The sequence below is a fragment of the Passer montanus genome, unplaced genomic scaffold (assembly GCF_014805655.1).
Source record: "Passer montanus isolate IOZ18808 unplaced genomic scaffold, ASM1480565v1 scaffold38, whole genome shotgun sequence".
In the NCBI taxonomy this organism is placed as follows: domain Eukaryota; kingdom Metazoa; phylum Chordata; class Aves; order Passeriformes; family Passeridae; genus Passer; species Passer montanus.
The window spans coordinates 5,973,896-5,987,931 of NW_024368596.1; the positions used below are offsets into that span (position 1 = coordinate 5,973,896).

A 14,036-nucleotide genomic window follows, 5' to 3' on the forward strand; every position below is an offset into this window, starting at 1 on the left:
CATCCTTCTTCAACTAAGAACTTAATTATGGCTTTGGAAGAAGCTGTGAGCAAAGGACAGTGCATAGTTACTCTGGCACAGCAGCAAAGTTGGAGCCACATTTTGCATCTCTCAGATCTATCAACCTTTTTTCTTCTGGAGGAGCTGAGGGGTGCGAGCTGCTGCCCAGGGCAGAGGCTCTTGCAGCACACACTTTGGGTGTCTTTCCTTGGACTCAGAGTGCTGTGGAGCCTCCCTGTGTATTAATTCTGCCCTCTGCCACATGCTCTGAAACCCCGAACTCCCTCCGGCTGGGTTACACCACAGCTCTAAGAAAGACTTGCTTTAACATTGCATCGTTGGTTTATTTTTACCTGTGAGTACAATGACAGATGGTAAACATTTAGCATTTAATTACATAACACCATGGCTCAAAGAGATTGCTACTTTACTAAACAGGTTTTTTATTAAATCAGTTCTGGTTTTCACATGAATACCACTTAAAATGCCAGTACCCATAGTACAACTGGGAATTTTGGCCTTAAAAATATTGTGTTATTGACTACAACCTTCCTGGATAGGAATTATGTCTGAAGGTACACCTGTTAGCTCTGAAAATATAGCGATGGTTATTAAAATCTCTGGATTGTCAAAACCACCAAAATCCATCTCATTTTGGTTATGAGATACTATGGATTTTTTGTAAGTGTACCATCTGTTTGCTTTTCAAGTGCTCAGTCAAAAATGCAAGACTTGGAAGATCCGGCCAGACTGGGCACTGTATGTAAAACACCTGTTTGAAAGGACATTGTTCAGATTTGACAGTCACAGTTACTTTTTAGGCTCTTACAAGCAGGCAAAAGCTTCTTTTAGTTCTTCTTGCCCACCTCCTGCCTCCTTCCTCCTTAAATTAGTGTGAGGCCTCACAGCCCTGTCTGGGGAGGCAGCTGAACTTAGCACTGTGACAAACATGTTAAGAGGGCAGGATCCTTGGCTCATGTTGCCTATTCAGTTGGATGCTATCTGTGTGACTTTGTGCTTAAATAACAGTATGGCACGTTTTTCTACAAGAATCTTATCTAATAAGATGTTTAACAAAAAGGATGTAGTCAGTCAACTACTCTGCTTACATTGCCAGCGACTGGTTGTTCATCACAATTCTGTTTAATACAGCTACTTCATCTTGCAGAGTTTCACCATTATGCAGTTTGTATTTTCTGTTGTTGAAATTCAAAGCAGTTTCTTTTGCATTTTCACTTGTTTCTGTGTGATTTTAACACTGCCTGGCAAAAAAAAAAAAAAAAACCAAAAAAAACCACGGAAATTCACAAACTGGTCAGGATTAAATGCATTCTGGCTGGAGGCAGAAGATGTTCATTGAAATGTTGCAACACTGAAGGTATCCAGAGGTCAACTGATTGACCTGCCTTTGGAATAGGCTGTTGGTGGACAAAACCACTCATGAATTCCCCCTCCTTCCCTTTCACTTCCATCCAGAGAGAGGATGGAAGGTGAAAGACAAGCATAAGAATAGTTCTGATATGCTGATGTCTTTTTCTCTTTGTCCTTCTAAAAGTGTGCTCTAGCAACACAGCTCTTGAACATTGCATTCTTATTTCTGTAAGCTGTGTCTTTTTATACCTACCCAAGATCAAGAGGACTTGGGAATTGTCCCTGCCTGCTCAGAAGGACAAGCCAGCTGCCTGTACTGCAGTCCTGACTCCCTTGGCTGTACTGAGCTCTGGGACTGTTGTTCTAGAGCTGTCAGGGCAAGGCTGGAGGGAACCTGGTGGGATAGCACAAGTTCATCTAAAAGAGGATTTTAGAGTGAAAAGGAGGAGAAATGTTAGAATCATAGAATCATTTATATTTGAAAAGACCTCTAAGATCGTCAAGTCCAATTGTATTCTGCACAAAGGAGACACCGTGTAAATAGGCACAAGAGAAAGGCACAGATGGACTGCTGAGGCTGGTAATACATGAAGAAGGACTTTGGGGAATAGCAGAAATATCTGAATCCTGGAGTTCATCTTTAGCTCTGAGACACCTGCATGGTACACTGGTGGTCAGTGGAGATGGAAGGAGCTGGAACAGTAGAGCAAAGGAATCTACCTAGAGATAGCTCTCTTTTCTTGGTGATTATAGGAAATGCAGCACAGCAGGAACAAAAGTACCATCCTGTACTGTGTTTGAAACAGTATACCAAATAATGAAATGGATTTAGGCCTTGCTGTGGACAGATCCTTGAGTACTGCTGGGAAAAAAAATAGTATCATTGAAAGTCATTATGCTGGATGAGATTCTGGACAGACCTTCTGAAAACTTTTAGTGAGTTATATTTTTAAAATAAACTATTTAAGCACTTAATATGCCATGCCTGGCACAATAGGAAGTGTGTTAGAAAGCTTGCAATGTAGGGCAGAAAGAACTATACTGAACTTTGAAAATACATGTAAAGAAAAGCTCTGGGGACTGGAGCAGTTCTCAATGGAAATGAACAGACTTGCAGGAGCCCTCAGTTAAACAAAAAAAACCAGCACAATGGAAGAGTTTTCTAAGAGAGAAAAAAATGGCATAGAAATGAGGTATAAAGATGTTACTTAGAAATCAGTCCTGATACCATCAGTGAAACAAATGGCTTTGACTGCTAAAAGGTATAAATTAGAAGGCAGGTAGCTGGGGATGAGATAAAGGATGACCTACTTGAAGAGAAGAAAGAGAATAAAGGTTTTCCTTATCTGCCTGGTCCTAACTTTTTAATTCTAATAGCAATTAGCAACCATCTTGAAAGCATGTGACTCTATTAGTGTTATTTCCAGTTTTGGAAGGAGGCCGCTGTTAGCATGTTCTGAATAATGCTGGAAACATTGGGTTTTAAAAGGTTGGATTTCTGCATGGTGTGAATTCCCCGCTCTGGAGATAGGACAGAAGTTAACTAAAATGCTGGAACAGTCATCTAACTTTATCTCAGGGTCTAAATCAATGTGGGAAACAGAAATTAACCACAGGTTTCCTTTAAGTGAAGAACTGCTTGCCCCAGCACTTCCTGAACATATATAAAACAGTCTGTGGGCATGTATGCATTTTATATTAATAATAAATCTATGTACAATCAGGCATTTTAACATCAATCTTAGTCTAGCAAGACTTCTTTTTTATCAATTGAACTGCTATTTTAATTGACTTCTAAAAATGAAGCAAAGACTGCTGTTAAATCTGATGAGCATGATGCATAGTAATACTCTGATTAGAATGCAGCTCTGCTCCCTCCTGACTTTTGCATAACTTGAGGAACGTGGCATTGGATGCAATCCAGGTTTTATAACTGAATGTCTAGAAAATTGAAAATTGAATGCTTGGCCAGTCTTAATTTTTTCTTTTTTTTCTTTTTTTTCTTTTTTTTTTTTTTAATAACAACAACAAAAGTAACTCGCTGGCCTCAGTTCAAAACTCCTGCAGACACAGGCTTTGACAGCCATGTTCATTATTGCACTTAGCAAATGATCTCCCTTTATTTACCAGTCTTACAGCAAATTCTGAAGATGGGACCAAGTCCTCTGCCAGGGTGTATGAGTTTTCATTGGCTCAAATCAAAACACAGACAAGGAAGGAATGCAATTATCTCATCTGACTTACATAGCAGGCAGGGTGGAAATTAAATCAAAAGAAGTGCATGTTTATGTGATAGTTACACTGCAAAATTTCTAGCTAAAAAGCTAATGGAAGTAGAGTCAACAAATGTTTTAAAAATGTAGAATAAATATAGAAAAAATATAGAAAAAATATATTTTTAATGTACTTCTAACATTACTGAAGTCAGCTGAATTTTCTCCCTATTTTCAATAGCTGGTATTCCAACCTGACATTGCTTTCAGAAACCAGTTTTCCCTGGCTCATAGCAGAACACAAATTCCAGCCACTCTCAGGGGGCTCCTTGCTATGGTTTATGTATCTGGAAGGAGTCATCTCATGAAGCCACTGGGATTTGAAATCAGCTTGTCAATAGCTACATTGAGATGAGTCCTCCTACCCATTTATGATCTTGTCTTGCTTTGAGGAAGGTGTTAAACTTCACTTTAATAGAAGAAAGTAAACAAATGAGACATAAAATGTGCAATATATGGGAAGTATTTTAACCTTATTTTAACTCTGTGAGTTTTCAATTACTGCTGCTTTCCACTTCACTGCTAATTCTGCCTCTGTTTGGTTTTCATTCTTATTTTTTGTATAGTCTCTGAGATTCAGATTGCAAGCAATTTGTTTTCAAGGCTCTTCTTTCTCCCAGCTGCATTCTACAATGATAGTAATAGCAATAAGAACATTAAACATGTACATGGAACATAAATTAATAAGACATCGGGTATACCTCCTGCTTACTTTTCAGTTATTTTGCCACCAAGAAGATTTTTTTTTCAGAAATTTCAAGAAGTTTGCTAAAATATATATTATATTAAACTTAAACCATCAGTCTGTATACAAGCAAATGTAGTTGAACTGAGCATCACATTTTACTTGGGCTCCTTAACTATCATTAGAGCATAAATTGTAATAGTTACAGCAGTCTACAGGGGTATATAGGTATTTTACAGCTATTGTAAATTAACACTATTAAAGTTAGACATGTGTGTATATAAAACTCCAGAAATGGTAGTTGAAGAAGGAACACCTGCTTCTTCTAGATTGTCAGATTATTTTGTATCTAAAAACAGAAAGAGGAACGAAAAAGAAATGTTCATTCTAATCACATCTTGAATTATTAATCAGGATTTATTAACCATTTAGTCCATGGCTGTGCCTCCAGGTCTCAGGGAGGAGCAGGCACTGAGCCCTGCTCTGTGCTGACACCTGCACTGGCATTGTCTGTGCTCTAAGGAAGCCATTCATAGGAGCAGAGTGATCAGATAAAATGTGGTAGATTAATGCAACAAGCACATTGAGCATTGATCTGAAAAAGACATGTCAATGAACAATATTTTATGGTTCTTTAAATTATATATCTGATTTAAATGGTGTTTAATAGAGACTTCCCAGTGACTGAATGATCTAAAGGTGCCATCCTGTAAAGATGATGATAGCACTGGATAAATGCATTTTGTCTTCATGAATCTGACTCAGTTCTGAACTTGATTTCAAATTGAGCACTGGGCTGTGTTCCACCTGTCAGACACAGCAAGTTGCTGGTCCCAGAGCAGCAATAAGGAATTTGGCAGCACCAGGCACGGCTGCTGCAGGCTCCCAGGAGTCTGGGAGTGAGGTGGTTTTGTGAGGAAGCATGAGGACACTGTGAGCAGGGTCTGCAGGAGCTGCCAGCACAGCTCTGCCCTTTGCAGCAGCAGGATGTGGCCTGGGCTGTGAGGGCTGTCCCAGAGCAGCAGCTGACCTGCCAGTGTTAACAGAGCTCAAGAGAAGATGTGAGACAGTAGATCTTTCTCACTTTGTGGATTTAATCACACATCTTTGGCTGGAATCAAGAATTTAATCCACAGCTGATAAGAAAGAAGAAAAATTCAGGAAAAGGTGAGAGCAGAGGTGAGGATTTATCACATCCTATAACACCAAATATAATAACACTGAATGCAAGGAACCTTTTTTTTTGGTCCTTCTGTTTCTCATCTGATATGAGAATATTTTCTTTTCTTGTCTTCAGTAAGGCCCAACTCACAAAGTTAAACCATTGCTCACTTTGATTAGGGCTGACACAGACATGTCTGTGTTGGCTGTTCTTGGGATGCCTTGTGTTCTCACCACACTGTACCTCTGTGTTTAGACCCACAACAGAAACCTGCTGTCCATTGACTTTGACCACGTAACCAGAACCGGGAAGATTTACGATGATCATCGGAAATTCACTCTTCGAATCATGTATGACCAGACAGGACGCCCCATTTTGTGGTCCCCCATCAGCAAGTACAATGAGGTCAACATCACTTATTCACACTCTGGATTGGTCACCTATATACAAAGGGGAACCTGGACTGAGAAAATGGAGTATGATGCAAGTGGGAACATCGTCTCCAGAACATGGGCAGATGGTAAAATATGGAGTTACACATATCTAGAAAAGGTAAGTTATTTTAAAAGTGGGATTTGTGCCAAGGCAAAAAAATATTTGGGTTTATTATGTTTATTTGTTATATTGTATTTATGTATTTATTTTATTATATTTTGAACTAGGTTGTAATGCTGCCTCTTGCAAGAGTATTTAAGACTTTTAAAACAGAAAATGCATAGAATTACATAACTAGATAAAAATATCTCTGGATATGCTCAGACCTACATGTCACCTGCTCAAACCTGACACTGTTTAGTTTTGAAGAAAGTTATCAGCATCTCGGGTTTGTTCAACTGGTAGGTCAAAACAACTTTCCAGTCTCAGTCCAAGTTCAAGTGAACTAACTGCTGAAAATCACGTTGCTACTCTGGATAACAGTCAGAAAGATAACAGTCCTGAAGGAGAACTTTTTTCTCCCCACAAACAGTTCTTTCAAGCCAAAATTATGAACCCATGAGCACAAGCTTACCTCTTCAATGCTCTATTCTAAACAATGGATTGATCATGTGTAGAGAAACCTTACTGCAGTATTCTTGGGGGCCATTTTTGGGGAAATACTGATATGAAATGAGTTATTGCTCTGCTTTTATGGTGACTTCGCATCTAAATTATCTGAATATTGTAAGATCCGTGTATGTCTAGAGGCAATGGTCACAAAATGTGGAGATAAATATTGTACAAACCAAGGAGGACCATCTTCATCTGTAGTAACATTTTGTTTGGTCTTGTCTTTCAAAACCAGAAAGCCAGTCTGTATTTTTAAAGCTTTCAGAACTCAGTGTGAACTCATATTCAAAGTTTTTTAAATAGCAACATCTTGGACTATCCCTGACACCCTGAGTTAGCAGAACATTTTCTCTGAACCTGTAAACCACAGGAAAAGGCTATGGGGGGTGTGGGCCAGAAGAGGTAACATTGATAGGAGGAAATCCACACAGGAAATCCAGTGACTTTGAAGTTACTTGTATATTAAAGAGTTCCCAATGTGTACTTCTAAGATAAAATGTGCTGTACTTATTTTGAATGTATTTAAGATCCTCAAAAAACTTAAACCTAACCCAGTGAAAAAAAATTATCAAACTGGAAAATGCATAGAAATGTGATTCCTCCATGTCTGCATGCAGTGTGGTTCTTGCATGTGTTAACAAGATTGGCAAACCCCAGGAGCTTCAGAAGTTTGTTTCAGATAAATTTGTCAGGGCTTTCTTTGTCTGTATGCTCTTTAGCAAATTACAAGTAAACAGGAATTTTCTACAGCTTTCAAATATTTGGGCAATGTGCCTTTTGGAGGAATCTCTTATTTTTTTCTTTGGACCTAATGGACTGTAATTTTGGAAAGACGTATGCTTCTTATCTTTCCAAACCACTTTGTTTGTTCTTAATTTATTATGAGCTTATAAATAAAGTCATATAACTTAACACTGTTATTCTAGAATTCTACACAAAACCAAATCCTGATCTTGTAGAAGCAGTGGCATAAGCTTACTGGTTCAGGTAGCAGCTTGGGTAATGCTGTAACTTGTCATTAAAATTATGGAAAGTCATTCATACCATGGACAATAATCTCCAAGCTATTAAATGTACTTCCGTGACTATTGTTTCTTGTGCCAAAGAAAGATGAATTCCCTGCCAAAATTAGACATTGAAATATAACTCTGTGGCTGCATTAAAGTCAATAACTCATTGTGTTAATTATGTAATGATTGCTAAAGGTTTTCTGAAGCCTTGTAAGACCAAATAATTCCTTTAATGAAAAAAAAAATCAATTATATAGGTCACTTCCAATTCATAGTTATTTAATTCTTCATTTTTATCACTAGATGAGTTAATTGTGCATCTTCAAAAATCTCTGCCCCTTACAAAATTAGCTCAAATCAATATGATTTTAAAAAGCAGTACAACATTAGCACTGTAAATAATTCTTAGTGATGAGATTCTGTTCCTCTTATTTGGTCACTTTCCTCAATTATTTAAAACTTATAAAATCTTCTGAATACTCCAAACTCGCTTTCAAAATCTGGCAGACAAAACAGATGAGTGTCTGTGTGTGTCTGTTGGACAGAAATGACATCTAGTGGTGATGCTCAGCATTTGTCTATTCCCAGCAGAGCTCCCAGTAATTGGCCACTGGCTGTTTGTCTTGATCCAACATACGGCATCAATCATTATGTGGTTGACCAGGCTCTGGTTGCTTTAATAAAATGACAGATTTTTGGATGTTTTATGAGCTACCCTCTTAAATACTTTAAAACAATTAGAACACAATTTGTGCAGAGTTGAAAAATCTATTGTAATGTTATTAGGATGAATTGGGAATTAATTTTTTTTTCTCTTTATGGTGTCCTCTAATAGGCTTGAGACGATACTCAGTCTCCAGCCCTTGTACTGTCTATCTTTTTATTATCCTGGACAATGGTGAAAAAGCCAAAGCACTTTTACAAAGTGCTGTAAAAATGGTACACAGGGGCACTAAAGTTATATTGGGGATGTTTCTGATATTGTTATTCATACTCTGTCAATGGCAGACAGCTTAAAAACAGGCACGGGAGCAGTATATAGAGAGAGGCGTCACAGCAGTGCTAGGAGAGAGTTCAGCCAGTGGTTTACTGCAGACTGGAGACTCTTGACTGAAGGTGGAAACAAAATAAACACGGTGCATGTTGGAAATGGTTGGTGGAGCAGCAATAAAGTGATCAGAAAATGCTCAGTGTGAGCTGTGTCGTCACCAGTTGGCAGAGGGTGACCTGGAGTGCCATATGTTGGTGCTCTCTGGCTGCTGTACAGGTGACAGATGTCTTTTGCCAAGGGCAGGAAGAGACACATCTTGGGCAGGCAGGGGGCTGGCGTGCAGAGAGGATGGCCAAGGCTGAGCCTATCTCTGGCCCTTTGAATGGGCAGTTGGTTAATTTGTCAGAGAAAAGTGGCTCAGGGCCAGTGTTACTTAACACACTGCAGGGCTGATCTTAAGGTGTTTTCTTCCCAGAGAAGATTTTTGAGCTTAGAGGGGAAAAGATCCTATTTTTCTAATTTCTTTTCCCAATGCTCTATGACAAAGTAGTCATGCTGTTCCATGTAAGGCTTTGTTTTGTGTGATGTCTCAGTCCTGCAGAAGCCTGACAAATTTGCTTATGTGCCTGGTAGGTTTGAGCTGTGAGCTAAGAGCTGGGCAGTCTTGGTGCTGCAGCACAATTCAGACAAGGCAAGGAATGTGCAGTGCTCTGGTCCAGCCAAGCCACTTGCTAGAGCTGGGGGAAGGTGACAGAGTTTGACGGAGTTCCCCATACATTTTCATTCTGTGTTTTCAATATCTTTATTTCAGCAGTGACTGTTCACCAGCTGGCTTGTGCTCTGTGACACTGTGACTTTCATTGGTGGGTGAAAAGGTGTACAGAACCCAAACTTTATTTATCAATAGAAAAAGTCTGCTGTGCTTTTGCATTCATCTGCCAGATAAGCAAATCAGATTTCATTAATCAGCCACAATTAACCAACACAGGGTAAATACCAAGTACCTGTACAGAAATTACATTCTTTGTAAACATTAAAAATAAGCAATAGAAGTAGTCACACCAAAGAATCTGCAGAGTATTTTCATCATAGGCATGGAGATAACTATGAATTCTGGGGCCATGTGTATTTAGAAGATATACAGGAAAAGGGCTAGGTCTGTGCTGGAGGTAAGCAGAACACCAATAAAAGCTAAACACCTTGTACATGCACAAAATTTCCCCTTTCTAGCTCCTCTAGACAAATCTGCTGGTGCAGATGCTCTGCCTGTGTGTGAGGAAGAGTTTTCCTCTGTTTTTGCTTCCTGAGAGGATGCCCTAAATATTTCAAAGCAACCTAGCAAGTCAGCATGAGGCTGAAATGCTACTGAGAGCCACATCTGCCTTCCAGTTTGGAGGCCCTTACCTCTAGACTTACTATATGATTCTCCTCCTGTTTTGTACCACCTTGCTGGCCAGGTCTCCTGGAGCTGAAAGCTTCACCTGGAATTGTACAAACAGTAAGAGCAAACTACAAGAGTGAGCGGTTGTTTCAGCATTTCCATAACCCGCTCACTAGCTGGCTCCCCATGTGCTTGATCCGCCCCTGACCGTGCCGTTGCTGTTTGGTTGCAGTCCGTGATGCTGCTGCTGCACAGCCAGCGGCGCTACATCTTCGAGTACGACCAGTCGGAGTCGCTGCAGTCGGTGACGATGCCCAGCATGGTGCGCCACGCCCTGCAGACCATGCTGTCCGTGGGCTACTACCGCAACATCTACACCCCTCCGGACAGCGGCGCCGCCTTCATCCAGGACCTCGCGCGGGACGGGCGGCTGCTGCAGACCTTGTACCCCGGCACGGGCCGCAGGGTGCTCTACAAGTACACCAAGCAGTCCCGGCTCTCCGAGATCCTCTACGACACCACGCAAGTCACGTTCACCTACGAGGAATCTTCTGGGGTTATTAAAACGATACATTTAATGCACGACGGGTTCATCTGTACCATCAGATACAGGCAAACAGGTTTGTCTAGCTGTGACTACTTTGCTAAAGTTTTTGGCTCCTTAAAATGTGACACTCATTCCTCATTTGCAACACCCTGATCTTGCACTTACCTGGCATGAAATTCCATTATTTTTATGTCTACAAGTTCTTATATTTTATGTTTCGCTAGAAAAATATGTGTGTATATCTCTGTGTCTGTGTCCATAGGTGAATATAGCTGTCCCACTTGAAATACAGTTTTCTTTTTATTGCTTGGTATGGAATAGCTCTTAGGATGTTTTGTCGGTTTTATTCCTCTGTGTGGATATTTGCTAAATACTAAATCAAGTCGGTTTATTGTTTATATTTTCAAGTTTCCCTGTTTACACGATAATATAACATAAATTCAAAAGGACTGCTTACATGAGGAAGGAAATCACCATGTGAAATAAATTTAGTTTGGAATTATCTTGTAAGTAAATAGAAAATCATAATTAGGAATAAAGCATCATTCATTTCAACAAATATTAATAAAATATAAATAATTTGTAGAGCAAGCATTAATAAAAGTTTGTGAGAGAACAATCTAACATATTCTTAGTTAATGGTATTTTCTGAGACAGATAATGAATAGTAAGGCTAAAGGACATGGCTGAGGTCATATCCTGTCTGTCCTACATCTGTAGGGTAAGTAACCAGGGACATAATTCATTATTTTTCTTGTTTTATCTCCTTCCTGTATCTATTTTGGACAGGTCCACTTATTGGTCGCCAGATCTTCAGGTTTAGTGAAGAAGGGCTTGTAAATGCCAGATTTGACTACAGCTATAACAACTTCCGTGTCACGAGCATGCAGGCCATGATCAACGAGACACCCCTTCCCATAGATCTGTACCGTTATGTCGATGTTTCTGGCAGAACTGAGCAATTTGGAAAATTCAGTGTCATTAATTATGATTTAAACCAAGTTATAACCACCACTGTGATGAAGCATACCAAAATCTTCAGTGCCAATGGTCAGGTGATTGAAGTACAGTATGAAATTCTCAAGTCTATTGCTTACTGGATGACCATCCAGTACGATAACATGGGTCGCATGGTGATCTGTGACATACGTGTGGGTGTAGATGCCAATATAACAAGGTATTTTTATGAATATGACGCTGATGGTCAGCTCCAGACTGTGTCTGTGAATGATAAAACCCAGTGGCGCTACAGCTACGACCTCAATGGCAACATCAACTTGCTCAGCCACGGGAACAGCGCTCGCCTCACTCCTCTGAGATATGACCTGAGAGATCGCATTACCAGGCTTGGGGAAATTCAATATAAAATGGACGAAGATGGTTTTCTCAGGCAAAGAGGCAATGAGATCTTTGAGTACAACTCTAATGGTTTGCTGAACAAAGCATATAATAAAGTGTCTGGCTGGACTGTGCAATACTGTTATGATGGTCTTGGAAGACGAGTCGCAAGCAAATCAAGCCTAGGACAACACTTACAGTTCTTTTATGCTGATCTCTCCAACCCAATAAGAGTTACTCACTTGTACAATCACACTAGCTCGGAAATAACATCCCTATATTATGATCTGCAAGGTCATCTCATTGCAATGGAATTAAGCAGTGGAGAAGAATATTATGTTGCTTGTGATAACACTGGGACGCCTCTAGCTGTGTTTAGCAGTCGTGGCCAAGTCATAAAAGAAATTTTGTACACCCCTTATGGGGAGATCTACCAGGACACTAATCCAGATTTCGAGGTTATCATTGGTTTTCATGGAGGACTCTATGACCCTCTTACTAAATTAGTTCATCTGGGGCAGCGGGACTATGACGTCATTGCTGGTCGGTGGACGACACCAAATCACCGTATATGGAAGCACCTGAATGCTGTCCCACAACCATTTAATCTCTACTCATTTGAAAATAATTATCCAGTTGGCAAAATCCAAGACGTTGCTAAGTATACAACAGGTAAAAGTAACCTGTCTCTCATGAAAATGTCTCTAACAAAAATAAAACTTCCTCTTGAACTGTGGTATGGATTCAACATTCCGGAAATCTTTTGCATACAAAAAGTCTCTAATCTTAAATCTATTGAAGTAATTTCTTTAATAGATTGCATCTTACTGAGCTTGATCTGTTTTCTGTAACATTTATGGTAACCAAGAAAATAATTAATAGCTGCTTCTGTTGCTTTTCTCAGTGCTAAAATTAGGGGAAGAATGGAAGCAGCTTAATTTGAATTTTTTCTATTATAAATAGATAGAAGGAACACTATTGATTTGAGTATAGCTACGCTTTGTAACCAAATAATTTCTTTGCTACAATAAATGCTGTAGCTAGTGCAGGAAACATAAATTGATGTGAAATCATTATTTCTGCGTAGCTGGAATTTCTGCAGACTGCCCTCACTTTTTCTAGGATTTATGACCCTTTTTGCCAGCATCCTTTTCTTGTTTTGTAGACATTGGAAGTTGGCTAGAGCTGTTTGGTTTCCAGTTGCACAACGTGCTGCCTGGATTTCCAAAACCAGAGATAGAAGCTTTGGGGACAACATACGAACTTCTACAGCTTCAAACAAAAACCCAGGAGTGGGATCCTGGAAAGGTTAGCAAACATTCCCTTCAGCTGCTTTTAATACTAAATTAAGGAGTTTTAATAGAAAATATTGGATACCAAGGAAGAAAATGTGACTATATCTTTCAAAGTAATAGGTAAAGCAAATCGTTTAAGAATGCTAGAAACTTTATTGTTGTCAATTATGTGCTGGCGTCAGAGTGGAGGAGAGTTCAAGGAGAAGCTTTTAGCAACACAGTGAAGGAAATTTGCAGCTATTTATAGAGAAAATATCCAAATTTGAGGCACAGAATACTCAAAAGGGTAAAAGTATTTGTTGTGAATATTGGAAAAAAACCACAGAAAATCTTGTGGAATTAAAAAACCAGAACAGCAGATTTTCATCTTTGTTAGCAAAGATGCCACAAGCACTGGAAAATCACTGAGGGTATAAACAGCTTTACAAGTCAGTAGCTCTGCATAATTATTGCAGGAAACAGAAATGCTGCTATGGATTTGTAAGGGGTCTGTAAATCTTAGCCTTACTCCAGGGCTTGTTTTCAGTAACAAAGAGCCAGACAGCAGCTATCAGAGTCCAGCAATCAATGTGACTGCATCAGGACCAACTGCCGATATTCTGAGCAGGCATTCACATTCTGCATATGAGCATCTGTTAACAAAGAAACATGATTTTGTAAAGATGCCTTTCCTCTATTGTAGTCAGGAAAGAGAAGCATAGAGCATTTGAGAGTTCACATTCATGTTCCCAGCCTTTAAGACACTGTCCCTAACCCTAACCTAATGGATTCACCAAGTGCAGAAGGCTGGAGGGTCAGAGCTCATGCCAGATGTGAAGCATGTCCATGGAAAATTATCACTGAGATGTTAATCTTTTCCATGGCACAGAAAAGATGTAGTGATAGGTATAGTGTTCAAAGACAAAGAGGGAGTTGGAGTGAGGTTTCTTCTAGCTT

The 14,036-nt window shown here is 39.5% G+C and overlaps 1 protein-coding gene across 5 annotated transcripts in view; it reads left to right on the plus strand.

Moving 5' to 3' along the window:
* TENM1 (teneurin transmembrane protein 1) overlaps positions 1–14,036 on the plus strand; it is a 782,308-nt gene that overhangs the window by 763,897 nt on the left and 4,375 nt on the right. For all 5 annotated transcript variants that reach the window (XM_039717552.1, XM_039717551.1, XM_039717554.1 and 2 more), the window contains 4 exons: positions 5,747–6,043; positions 10,153–10,540; positions 11,257–12,477; positions 12,971–13,113. In XM_039717552.1, coding sequence (XP_039573486.1) covers positions 5,747–6,043; positions 10,153–10,540; positions 11,257–12,477; positions 12,971–13,113 — 2,049 coding nt within the window. The remainder of the gene's footprint in view (positions 1–5,746; positions 6,044–10,152; positions 10,541–11,256; positions 12,478–12,970; positions 13,114–14,036) is intronic.